At 39.9% G+C, this 16,570-nt stretch overlaps 1 protein-coding gene across 5 annotated transcripts in view; it reads left to right on the top strand.

Moving 5' to 3' along the window:
* phkb (phosphorylase kinase, beta) overlaps window positions 1–16,570 on the top strand; it is a 102,007-nt gene that overhangs the window by 67,296 nt on the left and 18,141 nt on the right. For all 5 annotated transcript variants that reach the window (XM_034570793.1, XM_034570802.1, XM_034570775.1 and 2 more), the window contains 2 exons: window positions 6,785–6,840; window positions 7,447–7,540. In XM_034570793.1, the coding sequence (XP_034426684.1) occupies window positions 6,785–6,840; window positions 7,447–7,540 (150 nt within the window). The remainder of the gene's footprint in view (window positions 1–6,784; window positions 6,841–7,446; window positions 7,541–16,570) is intronic.

Here is a 16,570-nt window from a genome sequence, read left to right as displayed (position 1 = left end):
TGGTTGCCGCCTCAGGACATGAACACACACTGCTCTCACCTGCACTTCCATATCTTCTCAGTGCTTTTCATACTTACACACAGTATGAATCATTTGTATTGTATACTCTACTTTCAGACATGCACAGCAGACAGTTAAAGTGCTGTTAAATTGCTGCACTTATGGAACCCTCTTTAAAGGTTTTGTGATTAAGAAAAATAGAGAAGCGCAAAGTTTCTGTTCAGATGTTTTGTCAGCTCCCTGATTTTCAGACTTATAGACAGGTCTGAGAGACAGTGAGACTGAGGAGAATGGAGGAGGAAGAATGAAGACAGGTAATGACAGAGAGAGATATTATGAAAAAGTAAGTGAGAGGAAAGGAAGGAAAGCAGAGAAGTAAAAGAAAGGACCAACGTACAGAAAGAAGGAAAGGAAAAGAGAGACACAGTAACAAAGAAAGAAATTTAAAGATTGAGATGGAGGGACAGTAGGAAAAACAAATTGGAGGAAAATAAGAAAAATACTGCAGGATGGAAAGAGACAGAGATTGAAGAAAGGAAAGATGAAGGACAGAAGGTAGAATGGTGGGATAAAATGGAGAAGGAAAAAAGGAAGGGTGGAAGCTCCAGCAGAAAGATGAAAAGAAAGAACGATGGAAATATTAAAAAGCAGAAAAGGCAAAGAAAAGGAGGGGGTATATGCAGAAAGGGAAGTAATGAATGATATAATGAATAAGGGGGAAAAGAACAGGTGGGTGGATCAATGGACGTAAGAAGAAAAATTCAAACAAGGGTAGGTGGAAAGGAGATGAGGAATGGGAAGACAGAAAGAATAATAAGAAATACTAATAGAAAACATGGACGAAACATAGAAGAAAAGAGAGGGTAGGATGGCAAAAAAAATGGGACTGTGAGGAGAGAGATGGAAGGACCAAAAGAGAAAAGAAAGGAAAGAAGAAAACAAAGATTGGATGGAGCAATAGGGAAATCAAGGAATAAAAGACTAAAACAAGGGAGGATATATGGGAAACAGACGGAAAGAAAGAGGGTTCTCAGACACTTTTCTCATCTTGTTTCACAACTGACTGCTTTTAATTTTGGGAGAAAAAGTGAAATGAAGCGAAGCTGAAATTCATTTCTGTTCTGCAGGGACTCTCAGCAGAATTCTGCAGCAAATGGCTTTTCACTTTGTCAAATTTATTGTAGCCATATCTCTGAGGGCCTGACGCAGCTAGCAGGCCTGTTGTAACCTCCGGCCAGTCCAACCCAGCACTTCTCTTTCTTTTCTTTCATTTTACACCTTCTTCTCTGGGCGCATTGTGCAGTTTTCTGAGATCTTTCCATGTTGTCATTTACATCATTTTTTTTCGATGCATCATGTTGTAATATCAATTACTGAGTAGAGATTGAGCCTGTTGAATCCAAGCAAACCCCTTTGATGGGTTTTACAATCACAGTAAGAGCTGTTTCTTTTCTTACTCTCACTATTATTGTGCAGAAAGGAAGAGTCGGTTTATTCAAATTAGTTTTTTGGTACAAGTATCTGCTATTTCTTTTTGTTGATGTACCTGTTTCGTAAATTTTTCACTCCTTTCCTTGTGTTTGTTTTTCCAGCCACAGACACACACTCACATTTCTTACAACAGCTTCTGTGATGGAGAAGTTCAGGTGCATTGGGAAAAACAGATGGCATCAACTCAGCGCCTACCAGCAATTATAAAATTTTGGCTCTTTGATCTAAATTAAAAACCTGAGCGAAAAATTTAATCAGCAGACAGTGACTTCCTGAGATATGAGAAGTCACTATGGCCTCCCAAGTGTATTTTTTTAACCCTTGAGGTACTTAAAGAAACCAAAAATGTATATTTCTCAATATGTTGAACGATTCCTTTAATCGTCGAGCAGGTCCATGTAATAGGTATCAGTATGAGGTCAATCTATAGGGAGAAAGTTCTAATAACTAGCCATAGATTGTATATAAACATGGAAAACTTTCTCACAATGTTCAGAAAATGAATCCTGGATACTCATGTCTTCCTTCTTTATAGACAGGAGCTCTAATGAGAGTAAATGACATTATAGTAGTCAGGTACCAGAACATGCACTAAAACAAGTTCCCTAAGAAAACTTACCTTCTTCATGGAAAATTAGTCGTCAGCACTAAGAAGGTTGGAATATGAAGGAATGTTAAAATAGGAGGCTTCGGCAGAACTGATGACTCATCACAGTATGTTTAAATCATTGTTTATTTTTAGTTTTTTCATCTTTTTCTTTTATGATGAAAGGTGAAATAACATAAGCTTTATCATCTAAAAATAACTATTTGTCAGACTGGCTCAGACCAGTGTTCCTCAGCATAGGGCTGTGACTCTGGGACTGCTGAGCTGGTGTTTTCCATGTGAAGATAAATGTCCTTGTGCTGCTTCAGAAAAATGCCCTAAATGCCTTTGGCACAGACTTCTGTAATTCCTATCTGTAAGTGCCATAGTTTACCATTTCATTTTGATTAAGTACCTTTATACTTCAAGTCATTTGATTACAAGCAAGTTTTTGGTAAAATGGTATAAATGTTAGTGTGATTTTGTCGAACCAGACCAAATTCTGCAGGATGCTCTATTTAGGAACAGAAAGGACGAGTAATCCTTTTGTCATTCCATCTTGCTAAGTTTCTGTTGTTTTTATTTCCATATTTAAAGCTCTTTGCCAAACTTCAGTGTGTGTAACTGTTGTCCAGCCACGCTGCTTTCGCCACCTGCCAACTCCTGCTAAAACCACAAGCTTCACCAAACTGTTCTGCTTGTTTTCAAGCACTCCTCCTACAAGGGGTATTTCATTAATGGTGTAGCTTTATTTTCTTTAATTCATAAATGAATAAATGAATTTCATTTTACACATCAATTCAGTGGAAAAACAATAGAGGCCAAATTTTGTGGTTTTCAAATGATTTTATTGAGAGTTGTGGTTGGTACCACACTAACAATAAGAACTTTTACTTCCTCACCCCTAAATCTCAGATTAACAGATGCATGAGCTTGTTGGCAACTCGGAGGTTGCTGCTCTTGCATGCCCGTCTTTTTAACGGGTTTTCCGTAAGGAACACAAAATATTGATATTATGTGTTGTGTATTTGCAAGAATAGTTCAATATCAGAATAATACCTAATTATTAATTAATCTGAAATCTAATCCAGGGAGTGGTAAAAAGGTCTTTAATTGTTAGATTTGTCCTGAGCTGTGGTGTGACTTTCAGACCTGAGCGCACCATTGGGGACATCCAGGGTCCAATATGATTGGTTAAATACCCTTTTGCAGTGTGTTGCAGAGTCCCTGTGGAGAAATGGCATATCTTTTCCACCTCACTTTCAGACTTGACACCATTCCAGTCACATTGCATTGATGTTTTTTTGGGCTCCTCTGAAAAGGTTGTTTAAAGAAACATTTGAGGCCTCATTTCATTTTCCTCCCTGTGGTTTTCTCAGTTGTCTGTCGACATAGTTCGACAGTGGTGCACGGAGAAGAGAGAGAGAGAGAGAGAGAGAGAGAGAGAGAGAGAGAGAGAGAGAGAGAGAGAGAGAGAGAGAGAGAGAGAGAGCGAGCGAGCGTACATTTCTCTTGTGTCTCCATTATGCATTTCCATATCTTGTCCTTTGCCAAATGAGTCCTTTGTATGCTTTGTCAGCGCTAATGAGAGTTGCATTGCAGTATTTTAGGAGCCATTGCTCTGCTCTTCATCAGGAGAGATTCATCAGCTCTGCTGGTTCTTTTCTTCTGCTCAGCCACCCCCACTCTCTCTGTTCTCTCTTTACTCTCTGATTGATCAAAATGAGCTTGTTGGTTACAAGATTGACCAAACAAAATGGCTCCCAGCTTTCTCTCTCTCTCTCTCTCTCTCTCTCTCTCTCTCTCTCTCTCTCTCTCTCTCACACACTCTTTTGCCGGGCTGTTTGAGGGTTAAGACTGGCTGTAAGGGTTAGAATTAGGTTTGGGTAAGGGTTAGGGAATCCATTGACTGAGATAGAAGTACAAGATTGTGTGTGTGTGTGTGTGTTTGGAAGGACCATTTTTTCATTTTCTGACAAACCGTCAATGGGCTATTTAAGGGTTTCACACTTATAATAAGGTTTAGGTTTGGGTGAGGTGTGGTGTGGTGTGGTGTTAGGCATCATAGGGACTAGAGAATGCATGAAGTCAATGAGTGTCATCTCTTGTTAAGGTTTGTGTGTGCATGTGCATGCACAAACGCCTCAATGAGCATGCTTATTTCTCTGTTGTTCCTTCTCTTACAGTTCTGTCACTGGCTGAATCTAAGCATTTGTGCTCTTGTGGTTTTATGTGTAAGACTGTGTGTGTGTGTGTGTGTGTGTGTGTGTGTGTGTGTGTGTGTGTGTGTGTGTGTGTGTGTGTGTGTGTGTGTGTGTGTGTGCACGAATACCCACGATGAGAACAAGATGAAAGGCTGCTGCTCCTGTGAGTCAGAAGCTGCTGCCTGCTTCCTAAACGGCCCTGAATACACTGTTACTCAGTGCAATGAAGATGATCATATTTCTTTGCAATTTACTAACAACACACATACACACACACATCAATAGGACTTCTACAATAACAGAGAAGATGAAAGGCATTGACGGACATACAGTACAGAGACATTTAAATGTGCACAGATGCATACAATCTTGTATGGAGAAAAATAAATGTTTGTTAACAACGCTGAACCAATCATGAATAAAAGTTAAAGGAAAAGAGTTGTAAATGTGGATTTTAGCAGAGCGAAGTAGAAAGAAATACTCACCCTCTCCTGAATCAGACTTGTAAAGACAGGACAAATTGACAGATGCACACACTCATTTCACATTTACAGGCATATAAATATAACAGGGGAACAAACAAAGAAAGAGTGATAGAAAACAGACAAATAAAGCATCTTCCGTCACTAAAGACAACACAGGTTGTGTAAAGATATTCTCCTTATTCTCCCGTCAAATTCCAAAAGCACATTGATGCAGTCTCAGCTTTGCAAAGCGAAAGCTTCAAAATTCAACTTCTCTTTCAACATTTTTGCCTGAATTTGCATGTGATTTATTATGTGTTCAGGTGCTCCGCTAAAAGACAAACAACTGCAATGTCTTGTCTGTGTTTTCCTTGATTGTCCAGAAGCCCAAATGGTCTGCGAATTGTGGAGATAAAACCACTGTAATGACGGTTCTCTCTCTTCTATCTTTGTTTTCTCTTTGTTCTGTCTCTTCTATGTTGTCTCTCACCCTGCATTGCAGGCACCATGAGTGACGTGATGCTCTACTCTGGCCATTTGTTACTGTCTGTGTGTTGTTAAAGTGTTATGATGTGTTACCTTGACTTTCTTCCTATAGGAAAGCAGAGGAAAAACAGGCTTTTGTAGTTTCAGTTGTCACTGATGTTACCTATAGTACAGTCACAAAGCCTCAAAAGCACTTTCCATACTGTATACATTAACGGCCATTGTGTTGTGCGTTATCTATAAATGTATTTACTGTATTATAAAACTAGAGCTGAAGGTTTTAAATACAAAGTTGTCATAAGCGGCGGCTGTGGCTGAGGGGTAGAGCGGTCGTCCTCCAATCTGAAGGTCGGCAGTTCGATCCCCAGTCTTTCCCATCTGCATGCCGAAGTGTCCTTGGGCAAGATGCTGAACCCCGAATTGCCCCTCATAGAACAACAAAGTGCTGCTAATAGATGTACTGTGTGTGTGAATGGGTGAATGTAAAACTGTACTGTAAAGAGCTTTGAGTGGTCATCAAGACTAGAAAAGCGCTATATAAATACAAAACCATTTACCATAAGCAGAAACTCCACAGACCTTTTTAAACTAAATTTTTTTTGAAGCCCTCTGAAAATAACAAGATTATGTCCCTGAACTATTGAATATTTGTGGTTTACCACTTCAATGTTGTATCCAATCAGATATTGCAGAGGTGAAGAATTTGAATCTTTTGGATTGTCTCCCAATAAGACAGGACTTCATCTGACATGATGTGGGACCCCTGGATAGTGTGTGAAATCTGAGTGGCTGTTTTCTGCAAATCTAATGCACATTGCTACAGTTTTGTCTGATCATTAGTTATAGACACTTCAGTATTAAAAATCAGGAGGATATGAAAAAGAGAAAATAATCAAATCCTCACTTGCAACAAGTAAATGCATTTCTCCTGAATAAAAGGCTCAAAATTATTGTGAAACATTCCATTTATTTTTGATTGGAACTCATGTTCTGGTATCTGAGTTATGCAAAGAATTAGACTAAAAATTGGTGGTTTTCCTTCCTCTTTTTGTCGATAATATTATTCTACTTTGATGTAATTTCAGTTCATCTCACTATGTGGGCACAAAGTGGACAAAGCATCAGTCTAACACCCTCATGTTTCTCTCAATTTCTGCTCGTCTCTCTCACTTCCCACATCCTTCCATCCCAACCCACAGCTCGCGCAACACTCGTGAACTTTTGTTGGTTATTCAGAATGTGTGGAGCCAATCACAGCTCCATGACATTGGGCGAGAGGCAGGGTGAACCCTGGACAGGTCACTAGGGCACTTAGAGATCATTCACGCTCACATTCACACCCATGGTCAATTTAGACACATGAATTAAAGCTATGGGAGGAAACCGGCCTACGCTGAGCAATCCCACACAGACATGAGGCGAACATGTAAATCCAAGACAGAAAGTTCATTGTACCTTCATTTAAAGTAAAATGTATGTAATTAACGACATATTTAACATGTAGCAGGGACGTGGTTCACATGTTGAATTCTCTTTTCTGTCTTTTTTCACAGGGACCCATAGTGAATGATGTTGTGATTCACGTGGCCCTTATTGCTGAGAGCCAGAGGTAATATGTCTATGTGTTCATGCAGACCATGAAGCATGGCTATTTTCCACATATCTCTCCTTCAGCTCTCCCTGTGTTGTTATTGTGGTGAGCTCATAAAGCTGGAGCTCAGCTTGACCTCTACCATCATCTGTCACTTTTCCCTTTGTGCATGTGTTTGTGTAGGCATGCTAGGAAACATGTCCAAGAGAGTGGGTGTATGAGTGTTAAACAGGGTCAAAGGAATGTGAAGGCTGTTAACCTGTAGCTTTAATTATTGCTTCTGCCAAAACCCCATTATGACTCCTACAGCCTCTTTCTCACAGCTGTGTTCTTATGCTACATACGATAATAATCTGTGGATCAGCTACATGATATTCATAATATTGTGAATATTTCTCTATTCATAGATAGCTGTTTTACATGATATATATATTTACAAGAACACAAGACAGGTCTTAACTCATTAAACTTTAAGGTTGTACTAGCAAGTATAGCTTTTACTATAAATAATGAAGCTGCATTTTTGGCTGCTGTAGGCCAGTGTGAGTGTTATTGTCCAGCTACAGCTACATGTTCAAATTGTCAGTTTGATATAATATTTCTTTTCTCTCTGTGCATGTACAGATTGCAGGTGTTTCTGAACACCTATGGCATTCAGACTCAGACGCCCCAGCAGGTGGAGCCGATCCAGATCTGGCCTCAGAAAGAACTGGTCAAGGTAACGCATTTACACCTTGGTACTGTTGCTACAGCAAGCATTATGCTATTGAATGGCACATATACAGATTACAGTGATACGGTTCATGATCACTTTGGGTCCTTGACTTCAGGAACAAGTAAACCTCATTCAGTTTTTACATTTCTATTGGGCAGCTGAAGATGACGGGTGTTTAGGATCACAAACTCATAATGAGAACAAAAATCCTACACAAACACAGTCTTGTCAATTGGACTGTTCATCTTCAAGTGGTGGAGCGTGTGTGTAGCAACGATTTAGCTGCAGTATCGAGCATTAAGTATTTGCAACTCCATCTGCAGCAGACTTTTTACTGCCCCTAGCTTCTATCAAAATGAGAAACCTGCTGCATTGTCGCCTGTCACAAACTTAGCTGTCACTAGTTTTCCATGTGTTAAAATGTAAGTAAAGGAGCAACAATGTTTTTGTATAGAAGTTAGTTTGCCCCAGTATTATAGTACAATGTACCCAATTTAACATTGGACCAAACCACCTTAAACACACGTATCCGGCTTTTGTCTGCAGTATGAAAGGATATAATCGCAATTTATTCCTGGGTCAAATGACTCTGCACTAGTCACTGGTATTTACGATCTATTTACGACACCTGTCACCTGCCCACCACTGTGTTTTTTAACTTACAACACTACATTTTTATACAGTCTATGGCAGTGGATGCAAAAGCTTATGCAATTGTGCGGCAGTAGCATAACTCTGCAGAACATATTGTTGAACTGAGAAGCTAAATATTGTGCATCGAACTGATGCTGTGAATATGAATTGATATCAATGTGAATATTGTGCATTGAATAGATAAGTTATTTATGTATATTTATGCTAGTATATTGATCCTTCAACAGAAATTGCAAAAATAATAAATATGACCCTTCTAAGTGGGTTTTTTGGAAGATATCAGGGTGGTAGATCTCGGCTTATGTTTGGGGAAAAAAAGTGAACTTGGGCTTGGTGACCACTGGTCTTTGGACTACACACAGCAAACCAAGGCTATACTAAGGATGCTAGCCATGCTAACTAGCTGCTAACCGCGATTTGGCCTAATGAAGCAGTTCACATATTGGCTCAGACAATGTAGAGGCTCCTACCCACAGATGAGATCTGACAAATTCATTTTAACAGCTTGCAAAACAGCTAGCCGATCACTGTCAGTGCGAAAAGAAAGGCAATATGTCTACAGCTAATGTGAAAACAATCAATCGCCTTTTAGAAGAAGAGATAGAGAGGAGTCAGGAGGGGCTGAATGAATCTCGTGCGGCAGCTGTGAAGAAATATTTAAGAAAAGTGTCATTGTGTATTGGTACACTTGATATTGTGGCGGTTACCAACATATGGACACTGACAAGCAGTAAAAATGTGTTTGATTCATAGTTAAACTGTAGAGGGTCAGAGGACGTCAGCATAGAAGGCGGTGCTTCATATGTGACCCAGGATGCTTTTGCTTTCATGCAGCTTAAAGAATGTGGCCACATGTGTCCTAGACCACCTCTCACTGTGGTTTGAGTGATCAGATCTTAGGATGCATTGAGGATGCATGGGCGTGCACTGTACTTAGCGCTGACCTCTTATGATCACATCACTCAGGCCGGATGTTAATACCAAGTCTTAACTGTGATTTCGATATGGCAGCTAACAGTATCTGTAAAATCAGCTCGTGCTATGAATGTGTCAGCTTTCTATTGCTAACAGTCTACCTTTGAGCAGACAAACACAGTTTAATCAATTCCTTACACTTTTGCTCTTGCCTTCTTTGTTTTAAAAAGACTCCATCCTCCAAACCCTTTATTTCTGGAATACTCATTACTACAGCCCCATGAACGGAAAGCTTGACAGACCAGCTGTGCCTAGTAACAGTTGCTAATTAAGCAGATGTCGTACGAGGGAGGGGTTTTAACAACCCTCAATTGAAACCTCACTGATTGCAGACATTTTGTAGTGCAGGATTAGCTGCATTGTCTTGCTGCCTGGCCTCACAGCGTAGCTTTAAGTGTAAAGGAGATTTCCAGTCATCTGTGACTGACTATTGATGGCGCCCGACCACCACCTCCTCTCTAAAACTACACAAATCAATCCTACAGTCAGCTAGATTACATCTGAGCTATCCATATCCCGGCAGAACTTGGCTCGTTCAGTCCATCTTCTTGTCAGTCCAAGATTTTCTGCTTTTAAGATTTTCTTCTTGATTGTCCCATCAATCAGAGTCGAACAGTGATTGTTCATGTTGATTGATCAGAATGATGGCGGAGCAGCCACTGTTTCACTCTGGCAAATTGGAGATGCATGCACCTGAGTGGCTTTTAAATTTGTTCTCAGAAGGGTGCGTTAGATGATTGCAGAAGAGATTAAACATATATAATTTGAAGTCACTTCCGTCATTACCTCAAAAACTGTTTCACTCCTGCAGTTAAGCACTTAAAGGTCACAATGAGCAGATCAGTTGTTTAGGAGCCTGAGGCAAATATACCAGAGCTGTAGGCCGCGGGTGTTAATCCTGGGAACTTTAGAAAAATAGAATTTAGAATTGAGAGAAGCAGCTCTTTTTAGGGATCTTTTAAGGTACATGATTGTTTTTTAATAAGCCTAATAAGCATCATCCTTAGGGTTCTGTCCACATATAAACAAAAGTAAAATAAGCTTTTAAGAACTTGATTAAAACCCTTCTTTTAATGGCTCTTACAAGTGGAAGGTGATATTCTATAGTAAAATGACTCTAATCTTAATGTTTTCAGCAGTCATGTTGCTCTTACAATGACTAACATTGAAGTTTTGTAGGAGCACAATTGAAACAGATCATTTAAATTCACTATCCAAAATCTATGATAGTGTCCTGAAGTCTTTTTCTTTATTTAGTAAGACAAAGTCCTCAATACCAATCTGAATCCACTAGATAAGCCGCTCATCAATTTTAAATAGAATTTAAATCAATTTTAATACACATACAATTACAATTATATACAATTTACTTTTTGATGGCATTGCATGTGTTTTAAACATTAAACATCCTCAATAAAAAAGTAGAAAGTAAACTTACTACATATTTGAAAGGGAACAACTGTACACCTGCTCATTTATCCAATTAGCCATTCCTGTGGTAACGGTTCAATTCATAAAACGCATGAAATCATAGAAATACAGGTCAGCAGCCTCAGTCAAACTATCCATCAAAAAACAGAAAGAGAGAGGAATGCGATCCCAGTGACTTTGACTCTGGCATGATTGCAGGCTAGTATAAGTTTTGCTAGTACACCTGGGATTTTCATGCACAACAGACTCTAGAGTTTCTACTCAAGAGGGCAGCCTAAAATGAAAACATCCAGTGAGCTGCATCCAGCTGCAGATGGAAACGCCTTGTTGATGAGAGAGGTCAGAGGAGGATGGCCAGACTGGTTGGAGTAGCAATGGTGTCGGGATTTTCTTTTTTGGCAAACTTTGGTCCCTTGATACCAATCAGTCAATGACACAGCCTCTCTGAGTGGTAAGGTGTTCCTTTCAAAGTGTAAGTAGGAGGTTTTTATAAGTGATTTATTTCTATTTGGAAGTAGACCCACCCCTTTCAAATTAAACCCTAGTGAAAACAGAGTGAGGAAGGTAAGATGGGTAAAATAAATTACCCAACTTTGCCTGGATGCAGGTGTGTATCCAGGGGGGCACTGGCTCCAACTAAAATCTGATTGGCCCCAGAATCGCCTCTGTCCTGTCCATAAATATACAATTTGTTACGTTTTTTTGAAATACTCAATGTATTTGAACAAAGAACAATTTTCTAAATATATTCAATTACGTGTGGCTTTGCTCAGCTACTGCCTGGATGGAAGAAACGCAAATCCTGGGTTAGAAATAGCAGATAGAGTCTTTTTCTGGGTCTAAATATTCCAATGAGATAACAAAAGAGAGGATATCACATCTGGAATTATTTTCAGCACACTTTGTTGGTCTGTTGTAACTCATAGTCTGTTGTAACTTTTTGAGTAATAAATCCAACACTAGCTGCTATTTTCATCCTGTCCACTCCTCTTCTTTCATCTGCAGCAGATGACAACATTTGTACTGTCATATCTGAGACACCGAGCACAACATCCCTTGCTTCTAACGTCTCTTTTACTCCCATTGTATCCTTCACTCAAACACAGTGTCTTCTTTGTCCCTCATCTGCATCTATACTGTTTGAAGTCTTCCATCTCCCAGTCTTCTGTCTCTCCCGTCTTATCCGTCATTCAAACCCTGGCCTCCTCCCTAGCCTCTGTTCCTCAGCTGTCACGTCTGGGATGGGGCATTTGTTTTCCACCCCTTGTTCTATAAACAATCTCTCGTATCATGTCATCTCACTGGGCTCGCTCCGCTCCTCTGGGCCCTTTCTACCTTCTGTCCCTCTGCTACCACAGTATACTGTGACATCGGCTTCTCTAACCCTATTCTCCCCTCTTGGAACTGCATCCTGCCCCGCCCGCATTATGTTTATTACGCCAAACAACTCACCCCTTCCAGGTCTATCATCTCCCTTTGAACTGTCATACCTGTTACTTTTCTCCCTCCTTCCCCGTGCACCTCTTTCTGCTGCGTGCTGCCTCTCAGATGGATATGCAATAGTGAGTCAGAGCGAGCCCTGTGCTGAATATTAAATCCGAAGCCGGTTCCTTCTTCCTCGACAGAATCTGTTTATCTCGGCGTCGCCACCATCTCCAGTGCTGCGAGCTGCGTTTGCTCACCTCACCTCGTCCCTCGCAGCAATTTGATTGTGTTGACAACAGCTGCCTGACGATGGGAGAGTGGCAATTACATTTTGCAATGTGTTATTCCCACCCATATACTCCAGTGCTTATCCCCTTGCAAATCACGGCTTTGCCCAAAAATAGCCTCCCTTTTAGCTGTTTCTTCTTTTTCCTTATTTTTTTGAGTGAAGGACTCAAAAGACTATAAAGGAATATTCCAGTATCTTTCCATGTGGGTTTTATTTTAATATTTTGTCAGTTATAAATATTGATCAGAATAACATTTAACAGTTACACTACTTCTGTTAAAGAGCTCATGGAAATACATGTAATGTTGAATAGGGCAACACAAGCCTGCTACAGATTTAATTTGAACTGAAACGAGAATGGCAGTCACTGCATAACTCTGCCAAGGCCCTAAATTCACAAGATCCAATTTTTTATTTGGACCAGCAGCAAATTTGACACACTCGTAAATATCTGTCCCCTAAAAATGTCTCATTTTTGTCTTCAAGATCCATGAATTATTCTCTGAGAAATTAAAGTGTTTAATCTCAGAATTCCTGGATTCACCCCCTGTTCTGGAGCCGCACCAACATTTATTGAGTTCTTTCCTGATTTATACCACATCCTTTTAATAATCTAATAACCAAATCTGTACAGTAATTTTGACGTAAACATGCTTAGAAACGAACAAACCTTTTCACACAAAAACAACACAAAATGTTGTCTTATAGAAGCACTGATGGCTGTTGTAGCAAACCTTTTTTGAGTTCAAAAACTCTTCTCTGTGTAGCTGTCTCTACACCAAAGCTGACAAGGGATTGCAAGAGAAGTATATCTGAAAGACATTGTACATTTGGAAGAGATTCACTTGACGTAAATAACTGTGACTGCAGAAGCCTGACGTCACCTGAGGTTAAAAATTCAGCTGTGTCACAAACCAGAATGTCGTTGGTTCAATCCCTGGCACCTCCAGTTTGCATTCTAAATGTCATTTGGCAACGTACTGAAATCCAAATTTGTATGTTTAGTATTTAATTCTTGTGTTATAGTTAGATGATTTCATATTAGGCATTCCTGCTTTCTACCACATCCTACTCATATTTTTAACATTTCATTTATGTATTTAGTATTGATGTTGTGTAAAATAAACAAAATCTAATTTGCCCCTGGCAGCTGTGCAGACAGTGTATGAATGATACATGATTGAAAAAGCGCTGTACGTGAATTGGAACAGACTGCTTCATTTGTACGCAGGAGCAGGACTGAAGATTTTAGCCCAATTCCTGAGTCCTTTAGGAAGGGATTGCTCCACAAGAAGAACAATTATAGCAACCAACAACTCTTTCATTGTACATATGAGGATGGCTCGTTTTGAGATATACATTTAAAAAATGCTATTCTCTTATTTGAACACATTGTCATGGGGCGAAACAGCAGGTAAAAAAAACTGTTACTGAAGCAGAAAGTTTGATTCCAAATTTCAAAAGACATGACAAGTATTATTTCGAGCCTTTCGGAGAGATGCTCAGCCCCTACACTTACTATAAGTCCCTCTGGATGACAACATCAACTGTAAAAATAAATCTGTGATCCACACCTTTACACTGTCTGGGGCACCAACCCAGCAATGACAGCACACATGAGCTCCTATCAAACAGGAATGTCTCTGTAGTGAATTGAAACTTTTGAAAGCAGTAGCCGGTGGTATCCTCTCACACCTTGTGGCCACTGTGGACGTTTAAAAGGCAGCCTATAAATATGTCTTTTTATGGTCCCTCCCACCTGTCAGGCGTGCTGTTTGTGCCGCGGTCAGTGGAAATGTGAGGGAATGAAAGGATTCTTTGATAGTCTGCCTGTGTGAGTTGTCATTCTTCATTGGTATTCTGTACACAGGAAGTGTTGGGTGCGAAGGTTCCTCCAGCCTCCTTCGCTTTTCTCCTCCAGGTCTCATGCTTGTCTGTTTGGCCAGTGATTTGCAGTCACTTTATCCTCAATTAATATTGTTCTGCTTTAAAACCTAAAGACTGTACTCTCCCTCCCATTTTTGTTTAATTTCTGTTATTTTCTCCAACACCAACTCCTGTGTTCACTGCAAGCCTTTCACAACTGTTAGCAAGTGCACAGGAGTAGCAGAGCACCACCTTTTGGCTGACATTGTGTATTGCAATTAGTGTGAGGCGGTAGAATGCAGCACCGAGGGCTTGATAGGCAGATTTCCTGCAGAACCTCTCGAGTGTGTGGGTGTGCTGATGTCGTTTCATGATAGGATGTTTAAATTTTGCATTTATAGGCTGTCACAAGGAGAGTAAGTGCTTTCACACCCCGACACATCAGAACACAGAAGTGTAACGAACACAGACCCACTTGTACAGTAAATTACATCTTGTGGCGAGCATGTCACACCACTGGGCTTGAAGCAAGCAGAGCAGAAAAATCAATGTCCATCTCATCTCTCTCTGCATCTTTGTATCAGCGTGGTCTGACTGCGGGCGACACAGCGGTGAGAAGCTTTTAACTGAAGCACCAAAGCAGTGCTCTGGGAAATTGAGCTTCTGTATCCTCCTTGCTGCCATCGCTGAATGCATCTCAGAGACAGTAGGACTTAGTCGTCTGTTTTGTATGACTAGTATAGGAGCCTTTTGACCTGATAATTGGGTAATTAGTGCAGCAAAACACTCAAGGATTTCTATTCTTGCTTGTACCTTTTTATTTGTCTCCACAACAAAAAACAGCATTGCTACCATTAGACTTCAGCCATAACAATGTTGTAAATTGGCGCTTGTGTTAAAAACAAGCTGAGTCAGCCCATAAATCGAACTTGTGGGTGAAACATCGTCTTTCTGACTGACAGCACAGGATTTCATTCCACCAATTAAATGTGAGCGTTGGCCTCGGCTAACCTGAGCCCGTCTTCTTCTTCAGCCAAAAACCTATTGAAGTTGAGTTTTAAATGTCAAGCTCTCCTCCAGCCTCTTTGCTCTGGACACTTCTACTCTGCTGATGGTAACATTTTCTGCTCATAAACTTTATACTCGAGATCGGACTTGACCTCTGGATTGTGATCAGGCTGCAGTCTGGAGACATAACGACTGTACCTCTACCAGATGGAGTCACAGTGTGAGAACAGATAATGCAATGAGCAGGCAGAAATCCCTCCCACAGTCAAAATACAGGACGTCTTTCCACCTCCAGTCTATATCAATCCTGTAATCGTCTATTTATTCCACCAGCTTATTCGTTTGTAGCACAGACTTCTTGTTACAAACGTTTTTTAAAAGTTATAAAAGTGTGATGTATAACTTTTAAATGTTACATTTAAATGCTACATCCAACGTAGCTCTGACATCTGGGGTATTTGGTCAGACTTGAAAAACATCCTCCTGAGCCACAGAAGACATTTTACAAATGGTTTTCTTGGGCTGAGTAATTTTCATCATGATGATTAATTGGACCGTTACAGATAAAATTGTACAAGTTTCTATTTAAAGAAATGTGAATCAAAATTGCCATCACTCAGAAACATTAGCGATATAGATGTACTAAATACATGTGATCTATCCATTATCTATACCTCTTTCCTTTGAGGGTCTCTGGAGTCAATCCCAGCTGACATTGAGTGAGAGGTGGGTTCATCCTGGGTAGGTCACCAGTGTATAGCAGGGCCAACATACAGAGAAAGACAACCATTTACACTGTATATAGTATCTACTCGTATATAGTAGATTATATAGAGTGGTATGTAGATTTCACTGTTCTCATGTATGTAGGTGTTGTGTTTTTTTGTAGAAAGAGCTTATTCACTGTGTTTAGCTTTTCTTACATAAGATGCACATGTTACCATAGCAACTTATTATCTACAGCACAGTTATTTCCCATGACACAGATCAGGAGTGTCAGGAGTTAGGGTTCTATTTCCAAAACTCACGAATTAGTCCTTGTCGTGAAACATAATTTGAAAATACATTATATATTTATATATAGGTATATATAAATCATAAACTTTACATTTTTGTTGCCTTTTTGGGTATATTTTTTGTAGAGTAAGGTGTTTGTTGTGTCTATGTGCACATTGTAGACCCTTTCACAGGTTCTCCCTCTAAAAAACAAGTCAGCTGGAAACTAAAACCAGCTGGAGACACACCTCGAAGTTAACATTTATTGGCCATCAGATTAAATCTCCTAGCAACAGTTAGCGTCTCAGTTGACAGAGTCAACAGTTGTCAGCTAGAAGTGAGAAGCCTGCTTTTGTTGACTTATGTTGGAAACTGAAGACCCACTGTTG

The sequence above is a fragment of the Hippoglossus hippoglossus genome, chromosome 3, assembly GCF_009819705.1.
Source record: "Hippoglossus hippoglossus isolate fHipHip1 chromosome 3, fHipHip1.pri, whole genome shotgun sequence".
Taxonomy (NCBI): domain Eukaryota; kingdom Metazoa; phylum Chordata; class Actinopteri; order Pleuronectiformes; family Pleuronectidae; genus Hippoglossus; species Hippoglossus hippoglossus.
This window is presented reverse-complemented; position numbering and strand designations above follow the sequence as displayed.